The 20933-nt window shown below is 41.0% G+C and overlaps 2 protein-coding genes and 1 long non-coding RNA gene across 5 annotated transcripts in view; 1 reads left to right on the top strand and 2 right to left on the bottom strand.

Moving 5' to 3' along the window:
- Positions 1–17031, bottom strand: part of DSG2 (desmoglein 2) — a 49120-nt gene extending 32089 nt beyond the window's left edge. The window contains exons 1-5 of one of the 3 annotated variants that reach the window (XM_032467169.1): positions 16813–17031; positions 16500–16697; positions 16048–16152; positions 9921–10100; positions 3109–3465 (exon numbers count right to left, since the gene is read on the bottom strand). In XM_032467169.1, the coding sequence (XP_032323060.1) occupies positions 3109–3465; positions 9921–10034 (471 nt within the window). In that variant the 5' untranslated portion in view covers positions 10035–10100; positions 16048–16152; positions 16500–16697; positions 16813–17031. The other 2 variants (XM_032467170.1, XM_032467171.1) reach the window with 2 other exon arrangements.
- LOC116659527 overlaps positions 1715–20933 on the top strand; it is a 21891-nt gene continuing 2672 nt past the window's right edge. Inside the window, exons 1-3 of the long non-coding RNA XR_004314888.1 lie at positions 1715–1756; positions 2355–2508; positions 10721–10816. This is a non-coding gene — a long non-coding RNA (uncharacterized LOC116659527). The remainder of the gene's footprint in view (positions 1757–2354; positions 2509–10720; positions 10817–20933) is intronic.
- Positions 17267–20933, bottom strand: part of DSG3 (desmoglein 3) — a 26685-nt gene continuing 23018 nt past the window's right edge. Inside the window, exon 16 of the mRNA XM_006187160.3 lies at positions 17267–19833. Within this exon, the coding sequence (XP_006187222.1) occupies positions 19213–19833 (621 nt within the window). The 3' untranslated portion in view covers positions 17267–19212. The remainder of the gene's footprint in view (positions 19834–20933) is intronic.

The following is a 20933-nucleotide window of genomic DNA, read 5'->3' as shown; positions in this document are numbered from 1 at the left end:
CTATTAGTAATGAGAATAAATGGTATTTTGAGACACCTGTAGTAGGATGTGAAAATATTTGTGAATTCTATTGCCTGAAGTCACAAGTACTGCTAATTTTATTGCAGTTTTCCCTGCACTACTAATTTAAAGAAATACTAAATTTCAGTTAGACATCAGTGAAAATACATATGCAATTTTATTCCCAGCCATGTCTAAGGACCTTCTGAATTCTATCTATGGACCATTTGGGAGTTGGTGGATCGCACAAAAAGAACTCTTGAAGAGGACGGGTTCTCTGGTTTTATTTACAAAATTGCCTCTATTTCCCACTTTGCTAGAGTTAGGCTAAATGACTGTGTGACAGCTCTGGGGGTACCATTCAATATCTCCCCTCTGGTTTGTCTCCCTGAACTTCAGAGGAAAGCTAAAAACCACATAGCATAGGCTTCCAGCAGCTAAGGTTCTGAATGTGGTTCAGGTACAACCAATCGGCATTTACATGAGATATGAAAGAAGGAAGTGAATCAGAAGCTACGTGTCTCCTGTCTTCGCTGGCAAGCATGGATGTGGATGTACCAGGGTTTTTGTAGCAATCTTACTCTGGCTCTAGCGTCCATCACTAGATTCGTGGGTGCCAAGAAGCAGGGTCCTGGTGCATTTCATTGGTATGCATCCTAGCAGACACGGCATGGTTCTGGGGCTGGCACCAAAAGTAGCACCTGGATCATGGCTGTTTCCACGTTGTGGAGAGGGAGTGATGGGTCCTGATCACAGGAGAGGCAGCAGCTCCCTAAGAAGTGCCTGGGTTCTGCTGTATGGCTTTGAAGTCATTGCTGACAGCTCAAAATAGAGTCTCTTTCCCCAGTCTTTGCCACACTGATGCAGTCAACATAATGCCCTGAAATAAATCTCTTCTTGCTTTAACTGGCTGGAGTGAATTCTGTGATCTGCAACTGAACGCTGACCCATATACAGGACAATTTATATTCCCTCCTATAAACAACCTGAGTCCTGGAAAACTACTCTCTCAGATGAGTTGCTTTCCACTCTTCAAGAAAAACTATACTTCCAACAACACATCGGAGCCAAAATGCTGAACATTGTTCTCTGACCCAAAATAAACATGTTCAAATTTATATCAAAGTATTACAGAAAATACGAAGAACTGTCCAAGAAATTTGCATATTCAGTTAGTTAATATTACTTTTAAAGGGAGAACCCAATTACTGCTAAAAATATTGAATTGCTAAAGTAAAAAATATACTGAAATTATGTACCCATTTCTCTTGTTAACTGGCCTGCTTGTTATACTATTTGAGGATAAAGGCAACATGGAAAGATTTAGTATTTAACCCTCAAAGTGAGCCAGATGCTACGTTAGTTTGGTGATGTCTTTCTTTTTTTTTTAGTTTGGTGATATCTTTATCCAGGAAGTACCATGATGAGGGAACTAGTTGCTCTGTTACTCTGGAGGCCAAAAAGGAAACTCAAAATTATCTTTGAAAAGTTCTATTAACAAGGGGAACTTGAATTGAAAATTACTTCAATGACTTGGACAAAATGAAATGGTTAAAAGAGCATGAAAATAAACTGATGTGCCTAAGGTCTGGAGGTCCTAAATAGCATGCAAATGAGTTCACAGAAATCCCTAGATTGCATTAGTCATGCTCCCACCGCCCCCCGCCCCCGTATGAGATATATACATAAAACACAGGAAAAAATATATTGTTCCCTCTTCCATTGCAGTTCTGGGATAGAGAGAAGGCAATCTTTGGTAAGTTAGAACTTCTAATGCAGAGAATGTACTTGTATTTTCTATTTTAACCATTATATAAGAAAACTGAGTATGATTTTGCATATAATCTCTCTGAACATACATTTAAGTCTCTGGAAAGTGAACACACACCTATATTAGTATGATAACTGTCATGTTATCTTGCATCTTGCAAACTCTTATGAGTCAGATACATTTCTTAATTACGTGCAATTCTTTTAAAGAACAGAAAACAAATATACTTAAAATCCAATCTGAGTACAGAAACCAAGCATAAGAAATGTACATCTGGAGACTGAACACTGTTTCCCAGTTTCTTTAATAACTTCTGGAAACCCCCTTTGAATGTGGCTCTGACTTCGATTTTCTGTAACTCTTTAAAATGAAAAAAATCTTAAAACGAATATATATGTTCATTACCTTTGCTACTAGGCGATTGTTTTAAAACACTATCTTTGTGAACTTTAACTTAAAACTGTATGTGGGTAATTTGGAGTAACGTGGTTTAACAAAAAAAACTTTGTAAAATACATTAGAAAAAACGACTGGGGCCCTTTTCCGCAGTCTAAGAATACAGATATCTCCCTGGTTCCCCCAGGTCACTGACGTGCACGGTGGCGGGAGCCCCAGGGGACTCCAGGAGATTCTCGGCGAGCCTAGAAGGAGGCACGACCACTGCCTCCACTGCCTCCACTGCCTCCATGTTGCCCGTGCGAGGAGACTCCAGACAAAGCCCCGGATCTCCAGGAAAGGTGACCCCGCTGCAAGGCTCACTGAACCCACAGATCGCAGATACCAAAAGGCGAGAGGGCTTGCGTGCAGCGGCCGGAAAAACGTAACTTCAGCCAGGCTCCCACCGCCCGGCTCGGCCCCAGCGGAGCCCCGGAGTCCGCGCCTGCCGCCGCCTGCCCGGCCCTTTCCCACCTCGGGGCACAAAGAGGGAGCGCCGGGCGGGCTGGCCGGTCCCGGGAGGAAGCGGGCAGGTAGGGGCGCGAGCCCGGGGCCCGCCGCTGCCCGGGCCCTCCCGGGGCGCCGCGCCCCCGCTCCCCACACTTACCAGGAGAAGCAGCAGCGCGCCCCCCGCGCCCCGCGCCATCGCGCCCGCGCCTCCGCCTCGGGCCGCTCGCACCGCTCGGCGCCGCCGGCTCCCCGCGTCCCCGCGAGCACGCGCGCGCTCCTCCCCGGCGCCCGCGCCCCCGAGGGTCCCCTCCCCCGAGGCGGCCGCGCGGCCCTGCCCAGAGGCGCGGTTCCAGGTGTGGCCTCCGCCAGGAAAGCGAGCCCGGAGCTCGGCCGAGCTGCCCGCCCAGGTGGGGGAGCGCGCGGGGGACTCCCGCCCCGCGCCGCACGCGCACCTGGAGCCGTGACGTCCCCGAGTTGGGGACTTTGAATGTCAGGCCCCGCCCCGCCGCCCGCCCTTCCCCGACCCCCTCTTCGCCCGAGGTTGGCCTTCCTCTCGGCTGCCGAGACCCGCGGCGGCCAGAGACCTGGCCCGGCCGCCCGAGGCCGCCGGAAGGTCCAGCGCTTTGCGAACGCGCGCGAGGCCCAGCGCTCCGGGGGCGCGGAGGAGACAGCCTGCGACCCGCGTCCTCGCCGCGGCCGCGGGGCGTGGGGCCCGCCCTCCCGCAGCGAAGGTTCTGGAGCAGGATTTCAGGTGGTTGTCTCCTCTTCCCCACGGCCCCTTCATTGCTTCCGGCAGGTTTGCCGCTTCTCTGGCTCAGGGAGAAAGTTATTAGAAGAATCACACATGATCCAAACGGACAGTTTTTTGACCCGTTGTTAACTAGCCTCGACTAGGAGAAAACTTCTCAGGGTGTTAAGGGAAAGGTAGACTCTTGGATATGATTTATAAAATCCCCTACACGAAGCGTAATTCGAGGTCAGAATACCCTCTCCAGTAGTTACTTAGGTGTGTGACCTGGACAGTCTCTCTGTGCCTCAGTTTGCAGGTCTGTCAAATGGGGTTAATAGCGCCCAATATATACGGCTGTTGTGAAGATTAAATCAGAAATCTGTGCGAAGGGTTCTGCAGTGTCTGGCACTTAGGAGATCAACAAATGATGGCGTTATTTTATTACTGCAAGTGTAAATATTAAGTTGACTTATTCTTGAAAGAGACACTAAAATCAGCACCAGATTAGGAGATTTCTAAGAAAGGCTAATTATTGAGGTTGAAGTACTGGAAGAGCCTATGAAAGTATAAAGGGTTGATTTGCTACTAGAAAGAGACATTTGGCATCAAATTTGGCCAAAATAGCAGAGTTCCATTTGTGGTTACAAGCGCCTTCCTCTCCCTCCCCTAGTCTCTGCTACCTGCTTTCCCCACTTCTGACCTTGCCCCTTTTCCAGATCCAGTGCAATGGTCATTTCCTCCTTAGTCCCTTTCTTCCCCAGCTGCCAAGGACCACTCCCTTTTTTTTTTGCTGAGAACCACATTTTCTCTGTTTGTTTAGGGATTAACTGTTGAGTGACTTTTCTCATAGTGTTATTTAAGTGTCAGTGGCTAAATTGAGGACTGAGTATCTAGGAGTGTCTGCTTAGTTTCCCACTGTTTCCAGTGCCTCAAACAGTGCTGAGTACCATGGTAGACTCTCAGTAAACATTGGTTGTGTAGTTGAATCAGGAGAGAAGAATGCCTTTTAGTGTCCATTCCTTTCTCCTGAGCTGGATGTGGGTGGTAGCGCACCTTGGTGATAGTTCTCATTCCCCATTACTGCTGGGAAAACTCCTAATTAAACAAGGCAAGCTTTACCAAGACACTCACAAATCATCCCTGGAAACTATTTCGTACCTAAAGTTAGTGCTTTTGCAACTAAGTCCTATGGGCAAGCATTTTTATGCTTCATTATCTAGAGCTTGATTTCTGTTTAGTAATGAAGATAATTATAGCTTCCAGAATGAGAAAAAGCTGATGCAAATTTTATTTCTTTTGGGTTATTATATACTGTCCCCTGGAGGCTGTCAAAGTCAGTTTCAGGAGTGTATTCCTCTATAAGACCTTGGCTGTAAGGCTTTTGAGAAAAGGTGTCAATGCACGTACAATCCAGTGTCGCAGTATATCATTCTTGAATTACTTCCTCATTAAAAATCTGAAACTCATGACTCAGTGAGTTGAAGGGACTTGTTGGAGATTGGATCTTACGCAGCTGGTTCTCTAGCTCCTGGCATGGGAGTCAGTCTCCTAAATCTCTTTGCACAAGAACAAATGCCATTTCCAATGAAGTGCTGATTGCTTTAAAAATATATTGAAGTGCTACCAAGATGTGAAAGATTTAACTTACAGGTCTTTCCCCCTAAATTACCTGAACATTATAGTAAATGTATTTTTCTTCAGACACGTACTTACAATACATCAGTTAAAAAATGTACTTTGTGTAAATAATTAGCTTTAACATCTAGATATATTCAAAATATCTGAGTTGTGTTTCCCAGCTTACTCAATTTCACACATACACATAGGTGATTAGCTTATTAGAATATCTTAATATGATCTAAAACAAACGTTGTGAAAAAAAGTTCTCATAAAGACCAATAAAAATTAATGGATCCCTTTCCTACTATCATTGCCTCCTTACTCCCTGCCCACCCCCACATTAAAAATCACTTTATAAATCATCATGGTACAAGTGGCTAATGATTTGATAGATGGCTGACCATTTAATTCCACTGAAAAGTCCCAATGAGTATATATATTAGAATGAATGTCAAAGAGATGAGAGCTAAATCTGGTTGCTGTCCTATGAAATGCGTTAGAAGCAAAGCACAGAAATGTGGGGCTGTTACAACATTAAAAAATGCTTATTGTGGCCAGGAGGCTTACGTTGATTGATAAAGGGTATGTGGATACAGGAAAAGATATGAAATACATCTAGGGAAATTGAGAAGGACAATGAAAGGAGACATCTGTCTCTGGTTAGCTCCGTTCATTTGTTCCTTCATTTGTTCAACATTTAGTTTGTCTTTGTTCAGTAAACATTTAATTTGTGTTTTATTGGTGATGCAAAGATAAGTAATCCAAGAAACAGAAATTGATGCTTATGAAATAATGTAACTATAACTAACTTGTAAACTATTACAAATGCAGTAGTAGAACTATATGCAGGGTACAAAGCAGACAGAGGGAAGAGAGGACCTAACTCAAGCTTTGGACCATGAGATGAGAGAAGGCGTCTTTAGAGGGGCTGGGGTGGACTGGTGGGGTGAACTGATTCTTAAAGGATGAATAATTGTGAAGGAGACAGAGTAACTCAAAGCATAAATGCTGTTGGTGAAGAATCAGGGGTTTCAGATTTATCTGTGAAAAAAGCATTTTTTTTCCCATCACATTGACACAAGTAGGAAAGTCAGAAGTAAAAGCTTTTTTTTTTTTTGGTGAAAATTAAATTGAGATATTAGAGAGCATATCCAATGAGAAAATTCTAGCAAGCAGTTTGAAAAGAGAGAACACAATTGCAGGTAGATTTAGGAGGCAGAAACAGTTGCTGAATTTTCCGTCTTTTCGGCTGTTTTTTTCTCAAACCATTCCTTATTCTCTGCCTGTCTGTCAAATGCTTATGCCTTTTGAGTTCTTTCCTTTCCATCTTTTCTCCTTACTTGGTACCCAGCATGATTCTGTAGCCACTCTCATTGTGCAAAGCCATCACTGCTTTCTCTCCTGAACTTCAAACATGGGACATTACCCTTTGGTTATTTCACAGGGACCTCAAACCACTGTAATAATTTTGTAGGAAATCTCAAACTCAGCACACTGACAAGAAAGCTTTCTGCATCCCTCTACACCTCTCCAGCCCAAGCTTGCTCCTTCCTCAGCTGCCTTGTCACCTTGGCCCACGCCAGGAACCTGAGAGTCACCCTCAGTTCTCCTTTTACCCTTCTCTCCATATCCAATTACTGTACTTAACTTTCCTTTCATTCTCTGTGGCTCTGTTTAAAATGGTTCATACAACCTGCGCAGCAGCAGTCACATTGTGGTTTATGGTTTTTGTGGTTAGTTCAGTCAGGTCTGCTACTTCAGTTACTTTTCTTTCTCAAGGTTGTTACTTCTTTAAGAGCAGAGGCCGTATCATGTTCAGAGCAGGCTCAGCCCCACGTAGCCAGCTCATATTAGATCATCAGTAAAGATTTGTTGAACCAAACACATATACTGGAAGGAACTAATTATAAGAAAAAAGAGTATTTTAGGGGAAGGTGTTTGAAATATTCACTGTGGATGAGTTAATATATTAATTTAGTTATTTTTTACAATAATATTAGTATATATTATAGTTAATAGTTAATATAGTTAATAATAATATATAATAGTATGTATTATAGTTAATATATACTAATATTATAAGTATCCACTATGGATGAGTTACTGTATCAATGTCATATATAATATAGTTACTATATTAATATTATATATATTATAACATTAATTGGATCTGGTCAGAAGATGTTGGTCTGGGGTTGTGTTGTTTGTGCCTGTCAGGCACGTGTGTCCTTGCATGCACGTACACATGCACGTGTGTTGGTGGGTGTTTGTGTGTTTCTCCCAGCGACATTGCAGCGCATGAGCAGGAGAGAAATAGCACACCGTGTGAATCAGGGTTTCAGAGTGACCTGGCTGATACTTAAGAGGTGTAAGTGCCTGGGATACAGTGTCCAGAGTTGGGTGTGGCAGCACAAAGCTGGAGGAGTTCAGGGGCCAACTGAGAAGATTGTCTTACCCTGGTGGTAGAGAAATGGGGGTGGATCGTCCTTCCCCTTAATCTTAGAAAAGGAGTCAGCGTCCTTTTCCACAGATGCCAAGACATGAGTGACATGACTGACACCATCAGGATGTTGAAATTTTCGTGGGCTCTCTGGGTAGATGGACCTAGAGCCGCCTCTGCCTTAGGCAGTGAGAGAGGAGCATGGGGGCCTCTAATAGCAGGGTGGGAAAAGCTTTGCTGCCTTTCTGAGCTAGAACTTAACAGAGTAATAATCAAAGCCCTGCAGACTGCAAGCCCCACGGCCTAGCCCGGAGAAGGCAGGATGTCTTTAATGAAGTCACCACACTGGGGGCAGCAGTGGTCAGCCCTGAGAGCACGGTCCCTGACACCCTGACAGTGAGTGAGCTGCTTGCTCACCATGAGTCACAGGGTCCGACTGTTCCCCAGAGGCGTCTCCTCATGAGTCAGTGAACAAGGATGACTACTCAGATGCAAAGTCCCCGAACCAAATGACCTGAGGAAATTGTCAACGCTGTTCAGGGGCCAGAAAATTGGAGGAAGGCACGATAGCTGCAAAATGAGATTCAGCTCAGCAGGGAAAACAGAATTGTCTATCCTTGGGTCTAAATGGAGTGCTGAAGCAACATCTTAAAAGATTTTTTTTCGAAATAAGTCATAGACCGGTTGTACCATATGATGAGATTGCGATGATGCTGGACTGAAGTGTGTGCAAAGCAGCAACTGTCTGACAAAAACCTCAGCACGGTCTTGACAGTGCATCAGAGTACCTCTCCCTCCTCCTGATTAACGTCTGGAATCCTTGAGCTGAAGGCTCCCTTGGCTCTTACAGGCATATTCAGGGAGGGTGGCATGCTAATCTCTTATCAGTTACTTGGATCATAGCATGAATCCACAAACACACCAGGCACGCTCCACCTCAGGGCCCTTGCACTCTCCGTCCCTTTTCCCTAGAAGGTTCTACTCCAGATACAGCAAGGCTAACCCCTGCACTCTTCACTCCCCCTCTGCCACCTTAAATATTACCTTATCAGTGAGGTCTTCTCTGGCCGCCCATATAAAAATTGTAATTACTCTCACGCCTAGAGCTCCCCACCCCCCTTTCCTACTTTACTTTTTCTTCCTGGTGCATCACAATCAGAAAGACTGTGCATTTGCCTATTTATTGTTGGTCACCATTCGTTAGAATGTAAACTTCACAAGGGCTGGGGTTTTTTTCTGTGAAATGCTGTGTATCCAGCACTTGAACTGCGCTTGACCCATTGTAGGTCTTCAGTAATGGTAGCTGAACGTGTGAACGAGTGAATACATATCCAAGGTTATTTTGGAGGATAGGTCGTATGTGTGTAAAATGAGGGTTAAGGGGAAAAGAGAAGAGATCGTGATATTCCTGGAACGATGTGATTTACTCACATCACCAGATGGAGGTGGGGGTGTCCTGGGGGCCCTGGTTCACTGTGGGCAAAATCCCCCTACCTCGTAATTTTATCACCAACGGGTCTGTTAAGGCTTCCTGAACGGTGTCAAGTTGGAGGAGTTCAGAAGCCAGTGGAGAACGTTTCTGTGTTCTTCCTCTCCTTCAACACTCCCTTCCTTACAGGGGGAGCAAAGTGCGAAGCCATAAACAGTACGGAAAATCCCTTATCCCTCTAGAGATGAACACAGTGAGCATTCATTACAAGCGGATGACAGTTGTGAATGCAGATTTTTATCTCCCCACCTATGTTTTCTGAAAAAAAAAAAAAGTCAGAATAAATCTCTGGCTTTGATTTCACCATAGGGATTTGTTTATAGGAATTCTTGGAAAGATAAGGGAAATCACGGTTGCTGGGGAGGAGAGGAGGAGAGTTTGGCTGCTCACAGCAGCCCCGGACTGGTGTCCATTGTCTGCGTGACACGGGGCTTGTAGCGCTTATGGACAGGCACAGGCGTGTTCACGGAGTGTCAGACACAAACCATGGCGCTGACCCAACGTGACTAATGATGCCAGAGAGATCCACCAAAGAAACCCTCAGAAGACAGAAAAGAAGACTGATTTCTTGGCAGTTACTTCATTCATTTGCACAGAGACAAATGACATGCTTACATATCAAGAAAAAGTGAAAATAGAAGCAATGCAGTGGCTTTGGAGAGCAAGGGTGGAAGTAAAATACTGACTTTAGAGAGCTTTTCAAAATGATCCAAAAGACGATTATAAATACTTCAGTAGAGAGATGCAGAATTTAAAAAATAAATAATAATTTTCATTTAAAAGAAAAAAGAAGGATTCAAAGAAATGAACTCATTTTAATTTACTTTCAAATCTAACCTTGCTGATGGTTTTTTTTTTTTTTAACTTTAGTACCATGCAAGTTGATGTAGTAATTTGTTAGTAATCAAGTCCTGAAATTTGTGATTGTTTACTTGTTAAAATGGTTAGAGCACATTCAGAGTTATTCCCTAATGACGTTACTTACTTGCATTTTTGGTATCCCCCTTGGGTGGAGAAAGAGAATTGATTCCAGTGGGGAAGGTGAACTGAGCCTGAGGGTGAACTTGTCCACGGGAGGGCGTGAGCTTGTGAATGTCATCTGTCACACTGAGTCACACAGAGAAAATACTGGGAACCACTGCTTTGGAGGACACACTGGCATGAGCTGCTGCAGAGAAAGTTAGATTACTATTCTTGAATCCCAAATTTGATGTTACAGAGGACAAATTATTTTTATGTAGTAACTTTACTGTTGTAACGAAAGTAATTGAAAATCTTTTCATATGATAAATAATAATTTAATAACTCAGTTATATCTGTACATACTCAAAGAACTGGACAGTTGAAGCAATCTTTCAGACATCATACAAGAAGAGAATTAAAATGTCTGTGGTGTCAGAGCAATTTAGGAAAATGTTCTTTAATCTGTCTTGTTTGAACTCTACATTTTTTTGCTTTTGTTTTTGTTTTTGCAGAGGACCTAGTTTGAGTTCCATCACCTCCCCCAGTTCCCACTTAAAGTAGAGGTTTTATTAGACAGAAATATGTTCAAACATTATCAGATTAGTTAAGCAAACCTTTGATACAAAAAAGGCAATGGGAAAAAAAAATTGCTCTAGTTTTAATGATCACAGTAACCCTTACCAGCTAGTCTAGGACATTTGTGGTTGAAGATTTTTGAAAATCATGTTTATTATGAACATTACTGTATGCCTGGAAAACAGATCTCTTATTTTACTAGGCACTTGTCTGCTAACTTACTGTAACTTTTTTTTTTTTTTTTAGGCGGACCTCTCTTAACTTCTGCTGAAACAATATCTGAATGATTCATACCTTTGGAGAGAGTCACACCCATTTCACGCAGAATCAGCTACAGTAAAGGTAAGTCATCCAACAAAGACTTATGACTAATTTTTTTGTGGGTTTGAAAGAAGAAGAAAGTATATCCTTGTACTTCTTGCTTAACTTTAGGATTAGAACATTCATTGAAGTCATCCGCGAATCTGATGACAACTCGACAAGTTAAGCAGAGCTGAAATTACAGGGAAGATTTAGAGAGGAACCAGGTCAAATCCATGTGAAAGTTCATGTGAAGAATTGTTTTATGGTTCATAGAAGTGCCATTGTGCATTTCCATTGTTTGGACCTTGGAATTTTCAATAATTGAGATCTCAAGTCCGCAGAGTATGGTTTATTGTGCTTTATACCTTGGATTTTTATGTATTTAGTTATTTTGGGGAGTGAGGGAGGTAATTTGTTTATTTTATTTATTTTTGAAGGAGGTACTGGGGCTTGAACCCAGGACCTCGTGTATCCTAAGCACTGTACTCTACCACTGAGCTATACCCTCCCCCAATTCCTTGGATTTTTCACTGTAGAAGTATGAACAAGCCATTGAAAACCAAAAAAAAAAAAAAAAAAGAAAAAAAATTTATAGGAAGACTGTGGTTTCCAGCCTTTTAGAAATAAGATGATGGGACTTCCATGAAACATTCCATTTACTTTTATCTCTTAAAGACTAGATGCATCAGGTCAGTTGGTCAGAATGTGGAACGGGAGTTACAGCTGTGCTCTGTGGTCCTTTGTGGACAGATGCCACCTGTGTGATCTGAGGAACACTGGAAAGTGTGCAGAAAGCACCCCACCTCTTGACCTATGACCTAATGATAATTGAAATTTCGCTTTGTTTTCTAAATTAGCAGATATTCCAAGTATTAAAGACATATACTCTAAGGAGGAGTAACAAAGCACTTTTTGTGATTTATACTTTACTGTGAATTAATTATCAATCAAAGAACTCATCAACTAGTTATGGTCAGATTTGTAAAGGAAGTAGGAGGCAGTGATTGTGAAAACTTTCAGCATATCATGTGCTGAAAATAAGATAATAAAACATGCAAAGGTAAAGACAAATTTAACTTCCTTATGTTTTATGTTGGGTCAACTAGCTTTTGTAAATAAAACTTCTTTTCACCTGGCAACATAAATCCTGTAGAAACTGGATGTAAAGTGTAAACTGGATTTTCTCCGTACGGTAATTACTATTCTCCTGGCATTCTCTAACATGTATTCTTTTGGAAGTTGGGTCAGTAGCATCATTCCTTTCAAGTTAATTTTCAAGTAACTATTTTTTTCCTCCCAAAGCCACGGAGCTGCCCTGTTCTACTCAGTAGAAATGATATAGTTAGGAAAGCCTCCCATTCTGCCCTTTTCTAAGGCAGCTCAACTGAAAAATTGCAACTATCTGATGATTCTCATCAGTTTGGCCACAAGATAACAATCTGATATGGATGAATTTATCTCCATTTGCTTGTGTATTTAGAGGAATTTCCAGTGCAGAGTAGACCAGAGAGGACATGCCCTGTGGTTAAGGCAAAAGATTAGTAAAAGAAGAAATATTACAGTGGCAGTTTGGAGTTGCTAAGAGAATTAGCCTAGTTAATTCCTAACTCTGTCTTTGAGCAACAAGTTACTTTTCAGCCCGTTTGAGCATCTGTAAATAAGACCTTGGATCAGATAAGATAGATGTTTTGAGTTTGTACGGTTTCAGTCCCTTGTATGTCAGTGCTCTTAATTTTATTTGAGTTCATTTTGAAGATTGAAATACTAATAATTATTATTTTTACTTCAAATCTTCACTAGCACTTACTGTGTCCTAAGTGCATTTTGTAACTTCTTAACAGAAACCTAATGAGGTAGGGACTGTTACTATTTCCATAACAATAGTCCGGAGGGGCGCAAAGAGGTTAAGTAACTTGCAGGAGACGCACAGCTAGTGAGTGGTGAAGCTGGGGTTTGAACTCAAGTTGTTTGTCTCCAAAGCCTGGATTCTTAACCATTGACTTAAAACATACAGTTGGAAAACAAAACAAAACAAAAAACATTCCAAGTTTATGTTTTGCTAGTCACTAAAATATAATATGCAGTGGTTTTTGATTGACTACTAGATGGAATGAAATTTAAAATTTTTCTCTTAGATCCTCCAGTAGTAAGTTGTGATTTTAATGCAAACTAGCAGGTTTGCTTTGCCTGACAACTCATTGTTTCCTATCAGAATATTCACTGACATCTCCTGACTTGTGTTTTCGGTGGAAACATCCTTCTCCAACCAGAGTTGGCAAAGGTGGTAATAGCATGCATTGGCCTGTCCTGGACGCCCTGGGAGAGTTTTTGTTGCATAGAGTAGAAGGTCTTCTATCATTTTGACAGCCTATGCCTTTATTGTTGGTTTGTAATTCAAAAGAGTACTCAAAGACCAGCACATGGAGGACAGTCCCAGGGTCTAAGAAACTGTGTATAGAAAGAGTGACTAGTTAGAAAATCAACTCAGATTTCAACTGCTATAGTCAGTAAAATATCTTCTCAGAAAAAAATCCATAGCAATTTGTATAACAGCTGAGAGGAAGAGGGAAGATGCAGAAAAATAAAAATTGTCAAAATGTGTTAGACTAAGGGCTTATTACACATTAAAATTTTTTTTGACATATAAAAAGTTGTGCATAATTAATGTATAAAACCTGAATCTGGAGATGAGTATAAATAAGCCTATGAAACCGTCACTACAATCTGTACCATAAACCTGTTTATCACCTTCAAAAGTCTCCTCCCACCCTCTTGTTTATCACTGTTATTTTTTGTGCGTGACAAGAACACTTAACGTAAGACTTACCCTCTTAGCAAAATTTTAAGTCTACAACACAGTATTGTTACATGTAGGCTCTATGCTGTTCAGCAGATCTTTAGGACTTACTCATCTGGTACAAGCCGAAACTGTGTACCCTTTGACTAATATCCTCATTTCCTATTACACATGTTTTTACTAATCAAGAGTTGTGTCAGCCCTGGATGAGAATAATTAAAAGTTTGGTCACACAAGGCCTCTTCATTGTGTCTTACCTAAGGAAATTTAGGTGGAAAATCTAGGTGATTCTTTTCTTTTTAATAATATATCTAAAGAGCAGACTCCTTGTGTACAGCGACTGTGTCAGCAACACCACTAAGCATTAATGTCTGGTACATGGGTCTGATGATGGGAAGACACTGCTTCAGCTACGCTGAGCTGGTACGTGGTTACTGGAGGCAGATATGTATGTACGTGTGTGTGTGTGTATGTATTTAAGTGGTTACACGGTTACTGGAGGCAAATATGGATGTATGTGTATGCGTGTGTTTAAGCTGTTACATGGTTACTGGAGGCAAATATGTATGTACGTGTGTGCGTGTGTGTGTTTCACCTCCTAGATAGAACCATCAAAGTCTTATTGTCAGTATTAGTCAGTCGGACATGGGAAGGCATGACTAAGTTAATCTCACATTTTGTGTTTAAATACTCATTGTTGGCTTAGTAACAGTGCCTCCTTGGAGGAGTAGAAACCATGTCATTATGCCATTTAAATGAATCCAAGATTACCTTATTCTGTACTGCTTTATAATTAAGAAAGTTCTTGGCAATCTTGTCTTGATTATAAAAGAGTATAAATACTTCCTCTGCTTTCTGAGGACATGTGGACATACTTATTCTCTCAGTATCAATGCTTTGTTTATATCATCATAATATGTTCTGTTTTCACACAGGATTAACTGTTTTGCTAATTTAATAATGGCAAATTCAGCACACAGAACACATCAGAGATGTTCCCAGGGATAAAAGTAAAAATACATCGGTCCCATGTACTTCATGGGAATAAAGGTGGAAATAGAGTTGGCTTTAAGCAGTAAAACAGTTGTTGCAGTTGTTAAAATGTGTTGTTTCCCACAAATCATGGAAACACTGAGGTGGAAGGACCCGTTTAAAGTTATTATTTAGAAAAAAATCAAAAAACAAACTTACGAAAAAAAACCCCCCAAACTTATAGAGAACATATTCGTGGTTGCTAGAGGTGAGGGTTGGGATGTGGGAAAAATGGGTGAAGAGGGTCAAAAAGTACAAACTTCCAGCTATAAAATAAATAAATCCTGGGGATGTAATGTACAGCAGGGTCACTGTAGTTAATAATACAGAGTTGTGTATTTGAAAGTTGCTAAGAGAGTAAATCTTAAAAAGGCCTCATCACAAGAGAAAAATTTTTTTGTGCATGTATGGTGACAGATGTTAACTCGACTTACTGGTAAGACATCATTTTTCAATATATATATATATATGTAAGTGTCAAATAAAAAATTAAAAAGGTATAAAGTTATTTTCATATCTAGACACATATCACATAACCTTTTCTAAATAGCAGGCTATCAAAGTAATTCTTCAGGACTTGACTGGAAAAGAGATTCCATGACCTCCAGGTAGCTTGTTTCTGTTATTAAGTGTGGAGGAGAACTGCTCATTGTGCCCTGAAGAATAAACTCACATGGTCTTCAAAATAGCAACACATCACGTATTTGCATTTATCTCTCTCTCTATCACTATCTCACAGTCTTAGAGAGATACATGGATCTCTGTTCTGTCTGTTCTGTTTCTCTCTGTATGTATAATATGTGCCTACATTATACTGTACCTTTAATCTTTAGAATTACATCTAGATTTATAGTTTTCATTTTCTTTGTATTCTTTTAGTTTTTCACATTCTACTCAAGTCTCAGAGCTGAAAATAGACAGATTATGCTGAGAGTGTAATAAGAATAATCATCAAGAATAATCAATAAGGGGGAAGGGAATAGTACAAGTGGTAGAGCGCATGCTTAGCATGCACAAGGCCCTGGGTTCAATCCCCAGCACCTCCTCTAAAAGAATAAATAAACCTAATTACCTCGTCCCCCCAAATTAAAAAAAAAAGAATAATCAATAAGTGTAATAAATGTATCAACTTACACATTTGTGTCACTTATTGTATAACTTTGAGGAAGTTGCTTTGCTTCTTTGTGTCTTTGTTTTCCTGACTATAATCTCAGAGCTACTATAAGAAATAAATTAGAATATAACTCTTTTCGCCATCTGGTAGACCTCACCAGTGTCTCATTTCTTCTTACTCTAGTAACTATATCCATTTGTACTTGTCCTTTTAGACTATCATTCTCTTGAGTTTGAACTATATCTGCATTGTGTTTAGATTTTTTTTGTTTTGCATTTGTTAAAAAAAAGTCAATATTTAAAAGAAAAAGAAAGCAAAGACACCAACCTGGAGTGGTCTGTGTCTTGTCCTGGAGGAACTGCAGTGCACTCTGGATCAGGCAAAGCAGAAGAATCTCAGTATTCTTTGTGGAGAACATATTGTTTCCGGCACCTGGAATTTAAATGATTATCTTCTTTTCTCACTAATTATCCCCCTGACATAAAAATGATCTCAGACTGTGTGTTGAACAAGTGTTAAATCATATGATCTCTAATTCAGAATTACTCTTTGCAGACTCAGTAAAGGAGTTGAGAAAATGCTGGATTGCCAGTAACAGGAAGGAAAAATCCTTAACTTTTACTTGTTTCTTAATTGCTAGTTGCATTGAAGTTAGTCAGTTGAATGTATTCCTTTATATTCTTACTTTGTTTTTGAAAGTTAAGATCAGCTGATCTTGCTGTTTTTATTCCTTCAACTTTCTATGAGTAGAAGAAACTGGTGATGTTTTTGAAATTTACCTGCATGGCTTTCATTTTCCTGGGATTGATTTGGAACATCCAAGTTCAGCCATCCACTTTTCTTCGACTCAGCATTCGCTCTAATCCAGTTTCTGCTCCCCACACCCCAGGTCCAAGTCAAATTGTCTGCATTTAAGAACGAAGAAGGTCAGCCAAAGCAGGATCTGAAGTTCTGAAGGGGCTTATTTTGTAACATCCCTTTAACGAAAGACATAAAAAGTAACAGGCATTTACTGGGAGATATACCTACCGCAAGAGCTGATGGCTGTCATCAAAGTACATTTTTATCATTGTGTTAGGCTAGAAACCTTACCTTCTATTAACTCCAACTTTTCTCTCTGAGTCTTCATAGAATGTCAGTTTTTGCCTGGGAGACCATTCCAGATTACCAAACAAATAATAAATGAGTTAAATCATCCAGTTAATAAAAGTTTGCCCTGACCTCGTCCAGCACTGTTCCCAGCCGAAGAAGAGATCTTGAGTCCCCAGGTACTTCCTTCCTGCCTGGGAGGATGCAGAAAATGTATCAGATAGAAAAAAAAAATTGTGAAATTCGGGTAAAAATACATACGTAATCGCTTCTTCACACCATATTTCTTAATAATTATTAATTGCAGAGAGTAGTTCGGCTTTTGCTAAATGGTTAAGGAAGTACTCATAAGTTTGTTGCCAAACAGTTTTATTACAACAACGTCACATGGTTAAAATTTTAATGTGTACTGCTTAAAATTTATAATCCATCCAGTAAAAAGGCAGTTTTTAAAAAGTTTTTCTGCTTAAAACAATTTTTATTTTTAGTGAAAAAATACAGATACATTTTTGCTTTGAATTTAATTTTACATGGCAAATCAATTTTAGGTCCTCCTAGACAAAACTGATCTATTTTTTATTTTAAAACACATTTAATTTCAATTTTTCCCCTATTAGACGTTTCTACCATGGTGGGGTTTCCTCTGCAATTAGACAATGCAGCAGAATTCCCATTTCCTGAAAAGTTGGAGTTTAAGAGGCAATGTTAAAATACTTTGAGGACCCTGAAAACACTTCTGAACTTGGAATAAGGGTTATTTTGATTATTAAGTTTCTCATACATAAACAGAGACACAAATCCACTCTGTGTGTTCTAGACCCCAGAGCAAGCTTCTGTTGAGGAGAGACCCCAGTGACAGTAAGGTGATGTCCTCAGGCCCCAGCAGGCTGCTCCAGAGGGTCTAGCTCCCCTCCTCTCGAGATGGGCACCCTGCAGGCCTTGATGCCACAGAGCCTTGTCTCAGAAGAACAGGTTGCCTGTGCACATGTGTCACGGCACCAGGGAGAGAGAAGAATGCTAGATGTAAGGACATTTAGGGCGGCTCTTTTCACCCAGAAATCCTCAGGACTGCACCCTTCTGGGTCAAAACACCAACACTTTATTTCTTTGCATTCCATCTGGAAAAAGAAATGTAGGTTTTGAATATGGCAAAACCCAGAAAGGAGTATTTTTTTATACAATTAGAGAGAATGGAGCCAGACAGTGACCTTGTAAGGACTCGGCTAAGACAAAAATGTTGGTAAGAGACAGGGTGCTCTCTATGGGCTAAAGGCTGGAGATCTTGAATGACCAGAAATGATTTGAAGAACTGCACTGCTGTCACGGTAACACGCATGAAATACTATATTCTAAGCCTTCACTAACCTAACATTGTTATGCTCAAGAATTAAATTGCTGTAGCTGTTTAATTTAAAAGGAATGAGGCTTACTAAAATAGAAGTTACTGATAATCCCTTTCCATGTCCCTTTTTGACCTGAAATGTTACTTCTTATAATACATATTCACAAATGTCACTATATGTTATTCTACTCAGAGGCCTCTTTTGCGTATGAGAAAAGCCATGTTTTGAGTTCCCACAAAGTCTGTAGACATCATAAACATGATAAACATCACTATATGTCCTATGTAACCTATATCTACCCACTGATGTTTAAAAAAATAAGGAGTAATTCTAAAAGACTATTAACACAGGATTTGTTACTGAGAAGTGTGCAGGAAAGACCTTAATGTAAAAAAAATTTTTTTTAGATAAATCCTTCCAAGGTGATTTAAAAAAAAAAACACGAAATATTTACACCATACTAGACTTTCCTAAATGTTCTATGATATTTCTATTTCAAAACTGTCTTCTGTGAGAATATGAGGAATATAGATACAGCAAGTTTAATGCATAAGCCAACACCCTTAGCTTGAGCAGAAGACGTACCTAGGGTCTCCCAGCACCAGGAAGATGGCAAAAATTCAACTGCAACTATTTCCTTTTTTTGAAGCAGCTCAAAATGCTTTAGCAAAGACCTATGACTCTTATTATCATTCCTAATGATATAAGAAAAGATGAGAGAGGCAAGAACCGGGGCTTTTGCCTCCAAGCACTTAATCCACTAAAACACATTGCATTTGAAATTTAAAAATTGTTAGGGAATTTTCCCACTGAATGAGATCTTAAGACTTCTTGAAAAACACTGTGATTTACTGTGACTTGAATAGTATCTGAGAGGTAAGAGTGACAACACTTCCAGTTCGAGTGACAGCACGAACTAGAAAATTTAGACTGTGATCATGAGGTTACATTAGCAAGTAAGTTCCAAATTAGGCCAATACTGTGAGATTTGCTGTGCTGTTTTGAATAATTTGGTTCAAATATCCAAATTTGGCCAGTATGTTATTCCAGTTCATTTTGGTCATATCAGACGGGAGCAAGGATCTTCTGTACAGATCTTATTACAGGACGCTCGTAGCTCTGTTGGACCGTGCAGGTTGCCAGGAACACTGGAAATGGGACAAATCACTCTTTCCGTCACTATTACATTTTGTGTGAGAAGTGGATCAAAGACTGCAGTGGAGGGTTGCACGAGGGAACCGGAAGCTGAGTAAGTTTCCGTCACCAAATAGCTACCGCCTTGCTGCAGAGGGTCAGGGATGGAAATGGCTGGTTGGAGGATGGAACCCGAGGCGGACAAAGCGGAAGCTCCCTGGCTGCCTGACACAGCCTGGTACCTAACAGATTCTGACTGCTGGACCTCTACAGATTGGCCACAGGATCCAATCCCAGCACTGCTGTCTTTGGTGGCTGGCTGAGATATTTTGGCTTCGTCATCCACCCCGAGGCTTATCTCTGCAAGCTTTTTAAATTTGGGGCCGAGTGAGTCCAAGAAGCTGTCATCCAGCTCATCGGCAATAAAACTGCAACAACCCAGGGAGCCGATAGGAGAACCGGGGGCCCCAGCTCCTTCGTTATCATAGATCAGCAAGCAGTCATTTGCTTCCTGGCCATCGTCGTCGTCTGCACAGGCAAATGCTTTCTGAAGGTGGAGAAAAGTGGGAAAAAAATGACTCTTAAAAGATACTCAGTAGAAGAATGCAATACCATTCGTTGAACTCAAGGTTTGATCATGAGTGGGTGATTTAGGTGATCCACAGAAGTAAGGCACACTCTTCATGTCAGCAGTCATGTGACAGAAGTTATCTGTGTTTGGAGAATAATGTAATTGACATTCCTTCAACATTGAATCTGGCTGGGGCTTGTGTTTTAACTGTGGATTTTCAAGGCTTGAATTTACATGGACCTAGGTGTTCGGAGCAAATGTGGATGAAGCCTGGAGATTATTCTCTGGGCCAAGTGGGAGGGTCCCTGTGTGTGCTTACGTTGATGCACCGCTTTGGGTGGGGTGTGGGTGCAGCCATCCCACCGTGCGCCATCTGAGACAGCGCTCACCCACGCGGGGGCCTTTACCAAGACTCTGTAAGACCCTTGTGAGAGCCTGAACTGTAAGTAGGGCCCTCATCGTACCTTGGAATATCGGAAGAATCCTCATTCCAAACAGGCCCTCTCTCTGGTCTCTCCTCAGACACAGTGTCAAGCCTTCATGTGCTCGGACACCAAGCCAGCACTTACACCCTTGTCTCTTCTCAGTTCTATGCTTCCTGACACTTCTCCTGATCTCGGATCACACCCCTTGCTTCCCCTTTTGTTTTGGGGTCATGAATTCAATGGCTCTTCAACTTTTTCGGATGTGGACTCCTTAAACACATGAAGACTGCTATAACCCTCTACCAGAAAAGTATGTGCAGATGTATTCTGACATACTTCATGGTATAGGAAGTACAGAATAAGTTGCTTTGCATTCCTCAAGAGGATGCTGCTGATCTGAAATGCAGAACGTTTTGCTTTCCGTTGTCACTCCAGTTGGAGGGACACGTTCTCCATGTTCTCTTGTTTTATGTCTACCAACACGTTCTTTTGACCAGTAGCCCAATTTTGGCAGCCACTTTAGGTTATCTGTATTATTTTAACAAGGAGCTAATTTTTTTGCTTGCATTTTACCAAGCTATAAAAAACACGCACTGTAAAACTGAAGTGGAGTCAAGTAGAAAGATCTCTAAGGTAAACAAGATAACGAAG

Source organism: Camelus ferus, chromosome 24 (genome assembly GCF_009834535.1).
Source record: "Camelus ferus isolate YT-003-E chromosome 24, BCGSAC_Cfer_1.0, whole genome shotgun sequence".
NCBI lineage: Eukaryota > Metazoa > Chordata > Mammalia > Artiodactyla > Camelidae > Camelus > Camelus ferus.
The sequence above is the reverse complement of the archived record's forward strand: the minus strand, read 5'-3'. Positions and strand labels throughout refer to the sequence as shown.